At 38.7% G+C, this 9,401-nt stretch overlaps 1 protein-coding gene across 1 annotated transcript in view; it reads right to left on the reverse strand.

Annotated features, from left to right (window-relative positions):
- Window positions 1-9,193, reverse strand: part of LOC120523031 (interleukin-1 receptor type 2-like) — a 49,184-nt gene extending 39,991 nt beyond the window's left edge. Inside the window, exons 1-2 of the mRNA XM_039743959.1 lie at window positions 9,077-9,193; window positions 1,471-1,534 (exon numbers count right to left, since the gene is read on the reverse strand). Coding sequence (XP_039599893.1) covers window positions 1,471-1,534; window positions 9,077-9,094 — 82 coding nt within the window. The 5' untranslated portion in view covers window positions 9,095-9,193. The remainder of the gene's footprint in view (window positions 1-1,470; window positions 1,535-9,076) is intronic.
- Between the last annotated feature and the right edge of the window lie 208 nt (window positions 9,194-9,401).

The following is a 9,401-nucleotide window of genomic DNA, read 5'->3' on the forward strand; positions in this document are numbered from 1 at the left end:
ATTTTATCGCACTGTGGACAGCTGTAGCCCCCTCCTGGTATCAGTGGGCACAACTTCTAGAGATGGCACAGCTGTTGGCACAGATGCTAAGTGACAGCCCTGAGTCACGCAACATCTGTCTCTCATCCCATTGAAAGAAGGAAAGGAAAAGAAGCACTTTGACTGGAGCTTTATCTTGTAAAGTGTAGTTTTTGAAGTTTAATATTCAGATTGTCTTTGAATGGAAATTATTGACAGTAGATTATCGCATTTTTAATTTTTTTTGTTAATCTAAAATAGTGCATTTGGTGCACACACTTTCTGATGCTGACATCTATGTCTTTAGGATCGGGTAGGCTAATACAACACCTAAAGAAAACTCATGTAGATGTCACATTGACTTTTCTTTTTGTCCTTGTCCATTAAGATCTAATTCTGTACCTGAGAGAGATAACCTAAAATGGAAAGGTGGAAGAGAGAGTGCAGCCATTATAAAGAGCTCTTACACTGTCCCTGAACTTACAATGATTCCAAGGAAACCAGGAGTACCTTCTAAAATACGCTTTTACTACATAAATAATACATTTAAAAGAAGAATAATTCAATGGGAAACTTGGAATTTTAAAACATAGCAATGACTTGCTAAATGCTAAATCTGGGTTATAATCTGGCCTCCCGTGACTCTTAATAAATTCTACTCCCTTATCACATCTATTATGTTCTTTCCACTCTAGTGGGCTTCCCTTCCTCCTGCCAATTCAGTTCTTATCGCCTGGCCTCAATTCAAAAGCCCCAACCAAAGAACATTTCTGTTTGGAGTTCTAAGGTCAGGAAACGTCTGAGGCCCTTCTCCTGGGAGGGCCTCCAGTGATCTCAGTTGTCTCTGTACTCCTAGACCCCACTCTTATTACAGGGCTAGACTGCCCACATGTTCATCCATTATAGTGGAGCAATGTTGTTGCCACACAGACCTACAGCCTGTCCAGAGGGAATCTGCATATTCTCACCACATTAGCTTCAGTTTTTCTCTGGGTACTTTCATTTTTGTCCAAGTCTCACAAAGACATGCACTGTCAATTTAATTAACAGTTTTTAACTGGTTTGCTGTGAGTGTAGCAGTGTTCTGAGTGAGACTTGTGAATGACTGGTGCCATGTTCAAAACTGTTTCCTGCCATTGTTTCTAGGATAAGCTTTGGCTCCTAACTCTAAATTAGAGAAAGCGATTAAGCCAATTAAATGTGTATAGGCAGCATATTTTTTATATATATATATATATATATATATATATATATATATATATATACAAACAATGTATAGGCGTGTAGATGTGCTTACACAGTGCATTGTATTACATATGGGGCCCTTTCACTTGTCACTCAAAGTCAGCATATAGAGTTTTTTGCTAAACAGTTCTTAACACATACTCTAATTGTATGTCTACATTTTATGCTCCAATTCAATTTATCATTATATCTTATAAAGAAACTTACTGTGTGGCTCCTGATGGCTGGTGGCCAATACAAGAGGGGTGAGAAGGCCAAGGAGAAGTGAAATCTGCAGAAAGACAGAATTACAGAAACGTAAGAATCAGTAGTGTGTGCTTCTTTATATTTAGATGCAATTTACTTGCAGTTTCATTTCCGGATCACACATCTATACAGAGTCATAAATCACTGGAGACAAACAATCCACACAATGATCAGGAGACACAACGCAGAGTTTGTCAAAGTTGCATGTGCACAATTACTGTCGCTAACTAACATTCTGTAATTGAACTTAAGTAGCAAGGCAAATGTCACATCTCTCTCACTTCTTTTTAGTCTTTAGGTTGTTGTTGTGCAGTGCTGAGACAAAGCCTTCTCATTTGTGGTGCTCGGCCTAATGGCATGATCTCCTCTTTGACTTGCGCTCTGTGTTCTGGGATTACATCCTGGATATCTCATACGTTGTAGAGTTACTGATTCATCACAACACTAAATTGTATTCAGGGACGCTTCACAGATCTGCAAAGTTTGGTTTATTAACAGGTATGACAATAACCAGAAGATTTTCCAAAATCAAAGATGACGCTAAAATAAGGGAATGATAACTTTCACAATCAAAAAAATAAATAAGGAAATGCAGTAAGAGAGTCAAAACCAAGCCTTTACTCAAACAGTTGTTTTTTTTCATATAAAGCCTAATGAAAACCAAACGCACATGATGAAAGACCATTGCCCCGCAGTCAAATCAAAAAGGGCGTTTAAGTGTGGTGTCTGTTGTTCTGCTCACAATCTGCAGTAACTGGATTCTTAATTATTAACTGCATATTTTGTTAGGCTGATTCCTTAATACTTACATTTTTAAATATTGTGATATATGGCCGGCCATTCATCCCAGCCAATACCCCCAGGCCGCCAGATGGAGCATGGAGGGGCCCCGAATTCCAGCAGGGCATCATGGACATTGGAGTGTTTATTCACAGCCCTGCTGGACACCATGGGGGCCGCCAGAGGACGATGCAGGGAGGATCAAGGACTATTTGCCTTACACCCCGTAAGTACGTCCGAGTCACATGGACAAGAGGAATGACGTGGTTCCGCGTTGAAGATAAAGGAGTTCTTATCTGACCCGGAAGTGTTCCTAGTCACATGGACAGTGAGAGCGAAACACTTCTGGCTCAAGGACTATAAAGGACTGTGGGAAATCCCCAGACGGGAGCTGGGCTGGGTGGAAGGGTGGCAACGCGTCTGGGAGTGATGGATTGGTTTATTGAGAATTGTAGTATTGTTAATTTATGAGTATTGTGGAGAGGAGGGTGCTTTGTGTTTAATAATAAAGTCAACTATTGGACTTTTACCTGGTGTCTGGCGTGTAGTCTGAGGGTTCAAGAGGACGGTAGCGCCCTCTATTTGTCACAATATCTAAAAAATGCTTGAGAGTAAACAATATGTTTTGTCAGTATTTGTGTTAGTTTCTGCTTAAGCTCTAAACTGCACAACGAAAAAAACTATGGGACAGCCCTTTTCACGTACGTATGTGCAAATATCTCGCACGTACAGGATACTTTCACCTTTTTTTAAAAAAAATCTAAAAAGTGCACTTTGGGTATCCCATATGCATGTGAAAACATCTCCATCCATCCATTATCCAAACCGCTATATCCTAACTACAGGGTCAAGAGGGTCTGCTGGAGCCAATCCCAGCCAACACAGGGCGCAAGGCAGGAAACAAACCCTGGGCAGGGCACCAGCCCACCAAAGGGCACCCACACACCATGCCCACACTAGGGACAATTTAGAAATGCCAATGCACCTAACCAGCATGTCTTTGGATTGTGGGAGGAAACCAACGCAGACACGGGGAGAACATGCAAACTCCACGCAGGGAGGACCCGGAAAGCGAACCCAGGTCTCGTAACTGTGAGGCAGCAGTGCTACCCACTGCACCACCGTGCTGCCCAAAAACATCGCGCCTGCACAAAAAAGTATGTTGATGTATGTACAGGAGATAAGGGTTACCCCATAATTTTTTTTTAATTTTTTAAATTGCGATTCAGAGTGTCTGTTATTGAAGTTTCTAATTTCTTTCCAAAAATTTGGTTACATCTGGAGGTAAAATGGCCACAAAAATGACAATTTTTACGTTATTGTGCCTAAAGCTAGCAACAGGGAAAATAGAGGAAGGCATGTCTAAAAATCCCACAGCTTCACATGCACTTCGCATCTAATTAAGGATGCAAAATAAATACATAAATCTATCTGTTGCTCAAAATGCATTTCTTCACAGAACTATATTTAATGGACAGTTAATATTGCTACAGCTTAGCCACGTGCGTGTGGAGTTTACACGTTCTTCCACTGTCTCCATGGCCTTTCAGCGAGTCCTAAAATTGGATTACACATGTTCAGCAAATGGATTCCTTGAATCTGCTGCCAGACTGACAAAAGCACTTTGCAAAAATAAAGTCGTTTCCTAAGAAGAAGCTAAAGTGATTACGTCTGAAGAGTTGCTTCTTTTTTTCGTAATGGAGGAATTGATGTCATTTATTGGACAAATGATTGGCAGTCATTATGGGGGTGTTTGGATAAAAAAGTGTATCAATTCCCACTTCTGTGGGCTTATTTTAAGTTGTAAAATTAATTTTATTATGCAATCGGGAACTTCCTTTTTGGTATTTTTGTCTGGAGTTAGATTTTCCTTTCTATTACAATCATTGCATAAATTCCACGCTAGGTCTGAGATTTTTTTGTAATACAATGTTTTTTTAATACCTGAGAGGTAACAGGCCATACACCTCAACTTTGTCAATTCATTTCTGTTTTGACACAAATGCAATCCCACAAGAAAAGACTGCGGACATGGCAGCGTGTACACATGTGGTTGTTTCATATGCCACCCTTGACTTGCTATGTATCTCCACACTTAAGCTGCCCGTGTTCCCATTGTAAAAATAAAATGTATGTAAACAACTGAATTGTATTCTGATCTTGAAGAAACATGTCTGCTAAATATCCAATAAAATACACAAGTCAGTCGTGGTCAGATGTTTCTTTCATGGACATCATGCAATATGTTGGACTGGGAGCTGTACCAGAGCAAGGGGAGATGTGTGTGTGTACAGAAGAGGGTAAAATGATTTATTTAAAATAAATATCAAAGAGGAAATTCAATTTTGTCCTCAAGATAAGCCCATTTTCTTTGAAGAAGGGTTAGGCTGCATTCATGTGCTGTGGGACAGATGGAAACTATAAGATTCCAAGAGAGACGTTTATGAAATTTCATTGAAGTTGTGGGTGCCCGTGTGATGATGTAATGTTGACATTTCAGCCCTCTCAATGACTTAAAATTAAGTGATAATAAGTCAGCAAGAAATGTATGCATTTTGACAATATTGCAGTGTTAAATTATATTTTTAACAATGTGATTTAAGCTCAATATTTTTAATATGATTTTGATTTACACGAAAAAAAAAAAGAAGCTATTTAAAAGCATCAAGCAGCAAACCAACAATAGCCTTGCATTTCTCCCAAAATACCAATCTAAAATGTACACAAATGTAATGAAGCTGGAGAGTGAGATGTCACATTCATGTAGAACGTGAATTCAGCATTATTTGAGTCCACACAAGATCAACGTTTAGACAGAGCAGTATCTCAGAAGGTGGAGGAGGACTCATCATTTTGCATGTCAAGAACAACTCCTTAGGCTGAACACTAGTAGTCAGAAGTAGCGGCCATTCAGAATGGGAATCATAAGGAACCACAGCTTGTCCATGAATCCAAACAGAACCTTCTTGAATAAAGGGAACACTTAAGAATCTGCTCATGCGTCATCAGAGCAAACCCTCGTCAGCGCAGAGAGAACACTTCAGCTCCACAGAGAAATCTCATTAAGCACTCGAAGCTGTCAAAGCCACCCATACCTTCACCTCATCAATCTTCGTTTAAAATATTTACAAATATAGTTTTCAAGATGGACTCCGTATCAGAGTGGTATTGTAGGCTTCCTTGCAGCTCCAGGGTTCAGTTCCCATCCCTGTTACTGCCAGTGTGTGTGGGTACTCCAGTTCCTACCTACACCCTAAAGACGTGCCCGTTGTGGTGTTTGGCAGCTCTAAATCAGTTCATGTGCCCTGTCATGATCTGATGCCCGAAGGCTCCAGCTCTCTATCAACATGCAATGCAAAAGTAACCAATAAAGAAAATCAAAAAAAAGTATTTGTTGTTGCGTTACATGATAATCAAAGCAAAAACCCTTCTCCACCTTTAGGAATCTTCTCTACACTGTTTTATTCAAAGCAAATCCCTCACGTCCAAGGAGTGCATGCTGTTTCTACTGCTTTTCATCCCTGCTTGTTTTTGTTAAGTACAAAGCGCAGAAGTGCCACATCGCTGACAAACTTTAGCTGATGGATTAGAAGCATTAATGGCTCACTGGGGAGAATAATGTTTGTGATTTTAGCTGATCTTTTTCAGTTGTCTTCCCAACAACAGGAAGATTCCCAAGTATTCGCAGGATGTCCTTCTACTCTCATTTTGTGCCATGCACTTTTGATGATTGCTGCGTTAGCAAATAACTTTACAAACATTCCTGATGTTCAGTTTAGCGCACCTAGTAATTTTATTCATGTTACAGGCAACTCGTCTTTTAAGCAAAACCTACAATACTGAATATTTACTCTAAATAAGCTGATTTCACTTCAATTCAATAAAATATAATTGCCCCTTTATAGTGTGTGATGTGTGGCATTGCCGGAAGCCCATTCAGAAGCACAATTCACTGAACGAGGGCAGATATCAGTTACTCATTTTCAATTTAGTTCACCATGTAAAGAATGAACAGAAGACAAAAGATAAACGCGCATCTCTCACTAATTGTTCTCTGACTAAATAGATTACAAATGGAAGCTTTCGAGGAAGCAGGGTGCCTGATGAAGGGGCCCTTAGCTGCCTCGAAAGCTTGCATTTGTAATCTACAGTATTTAGTTAGCCAATAAAAGGCATTATTTCACCGTATTTTCTCCTGTATCAATCTATGGCTAACACAGTACAACACTCTACTGCTAATGGTTCTCTAACATATGAGAACGCAGGTCCGATTCTCAGATTCTTCCCTCTCGCTCTAAAACTGTTTGTCTACCTTTTTACCTTTAATTTCCCTCATACTTACCCCATCTTGCCCCATTGGGACTGTGTTTTTGTGGTGTATTACATGAATGAAAGTGTAAGGAGCTGTTGTGGACATTGCAAGGAGCGTCATTAGCATTATTTTAGTCTTATTAAGTTCAATCAAAGTGTTTCTTACATAACAGATGCACTGAGGCCACCCTGACTCTAAAGTGCTACTCATGGCTTTTGTAGTTTTTATTTGCACCGAGTTACTCCTCATCATCATCAAATCGCCTCCAAAGTGCAGTATATGTCTTGGTCTTCAACTAGAAAGCAGACCAACAAAAGGAAAATGGTAAAGTCATGATGTGAGAAGACACTGAGGAGGAAACACCCCTTCAGGTATTGTACAACAAATGGGCAGCAGAAAATGTGTCCTTGTATGTGATAGATAGATAGATAGATAGATAGATAGATAGATAGATAGATAGATAGATAGATAGATAGATAGATAGATAGATAGATAGATAGATAGATAGATAGATAGATAGATAGATAGATAGATACTTTATTAATCCAAAGGGGAAATTCACATAATCCATCAGCAGTATACTGATACAAAGAAACAATATTAAATTTTAAAATTTAGTCAGAGTGAAACCCAAGCACTGTCTAACCTTTCTGCCTGTCTTGATGTCCTCATCTTTATCATTTAATCTGCTCTTTTGTCTCTTTTGTTTTGCATCTACAGGCTCAAGGAGTAAACATCTGTGGACATCCATGGCAGTTTTTTTTTTGGTAAGTGTTAGGATAAGCAACTGCTGACAACTAAGCAGACATATTGTATGTGACAACCAGAAACAGACAAAATGAAATCACATTTAAGATGTTTTCAGTAAAAAGAAGAACAGGAGCCATGAAATTGTGTGTGCCTTGCATTTTCAGACATTGAGACTGTGAAGTCCAGTTTCCGAGTAGTAGAGAGAATCAACAAGCACACACAGCAGCATTTGCAGTATGTTCAGTATATAGAATTAGAAATAATCATTTCTATGGTTAATGTTACTTTAAAGAGTGCAGTCTAAGTGCCTTGACTCATTAATAATGTTTTGTACTGCTTTTTCTCTTTTTTTAAACTTAGATATACTGTACGATTTTTTTTTTGTTTTGTTTTTTGCCTGACCTTTCTAGCCAATGCGTCTTCTTCATTGAGACACAGCTACCAGAGAGCACAACACCAAAAGAAGTGTTTTGTAAAGTTAGTTAAGTCGTATTATTTGAACAGGCAATGGAGGCAGAGTGTCTTTGTCACCCTGAACAAATGATTCCACCTGCTTGAAAGCCATTTATTATAAATGTACTTTATGTAGTTCAGAATTTTCAAGTTTTTCAAGGAATTCAGTTTTGAAATAGTATATATGGAATATACTATAGCACAACACAGCTTGTTTATATGAGGTAAGACATTTTGGGTTGTATGTTTTGGCACTCAGTGCCTGGATTTATAGCATACAACTGATTTCCTGAGGTCCGTGTGTCCAATTGTCTGATTTTTATCTATAGCTGCCACGGATGCAGGAGGTCATCCTGTCAACTCTCTCTTTCAGAACACCGAAAATTCTAATGACATGGAGCTACTAATGAGAAATGGCTTTTTGATGAGAAGGATCTGTGCCATATCAACAAGGAAAATCCATTTGTCCATGTCAGAACAATTCACTTGCAGCACACGATGAATAACATTGTTGCCACACTTCTTTCAGCAAAACAATGAACACTCCAACTTCATATGTTATGGTCAAGTCGCTGGCAGGTCCAGAAATGGGATTTGAACCACTTTGTACTCTTGCTAGGCTACATTTCTCACTCTTAATATGCTTTTGAATTCACTGAACGTGTTTGTTTAAGATGTACTATTAATACTAAAATGCCCATTTTAATTATTTTTTATTCCCTTGCAGAAAAATAATATAAAGATGCATGCAGTGCCAACATATCTGAGCTACTCTGCAGTCTTTCTTACTGTTGTGCAGCTCCTAGAGTGGATGTCTATGGACCACATGAACATAAAGAGAGTAAAGACCAAAAACAATAATGAAATGTTTTCTTTCTTATTCTGTATTATTGCATGAATGTGTGCTGAAATATTTCCAAACACCAAGTGTGAACTTACAATAAACAGAATATGACAATAATATGGCATTAATAATAACTGGACTGCACTGGCTTCATTAAATCACAGATATGTATCACAAATTGTTGAATGAACCGCTATAGGTCAATCAGAATATTCTAAGGCAGTTACAAAAAGTCTTTGATTGTTGCCCAACAGTCTTAGCTCTTATATCTAACAAATATCCTCATAAAATATCCCCTCGGAGATTAATAAAATATATCAAATCAAAGTCAATAATGAACTGCCTTATTACTAGTAATCCTCCAGCCTCTTGACTACACAAGGAAACACAAAACATTAATCAAGCTTAATATAACAAAAGAGAATTACCTTGTGACAGAATAGCATGCTTACAAAAAGGAAGGCAGGCTTCTCCCAGAGTTCCTTATTTATGATGCTTTCAGTGCATATCACCGAGACATACTCAGGCTGACATTTATATGCCCTCACACAATGAGTGGAAATTCCTGTGTGTTTCTCAATCCACCGGACATTGAAATACCCTGTCGACTCTTCCATTTGCATGAGAGGATGGTCTCTTTACTGAAACAGTAATGAAGTAATATTTTAGGAGTCACTGATTAAATGATCAACACCTCCAGCTTGTGAAAACAAGTTCTGATGCCAGTGATGGTGAAGTGACATTCCAAATGCT

This window comes from Polypterus senegalus, chromosome 2 (genome assembly GCF_016835505.1).
Source record: "Polypterus senegalus isolate Bchr_013 chromosome 2, ASM1683550v1, whole genome shotgun sequence".
NCBI classification, from domain to species: domain Eukaryota; kingdom Metazoa; phylum Chordata; class Cladistia; order Polypteriformes; family Polypteridae; genus Polypterus; species Polypterus senegalus.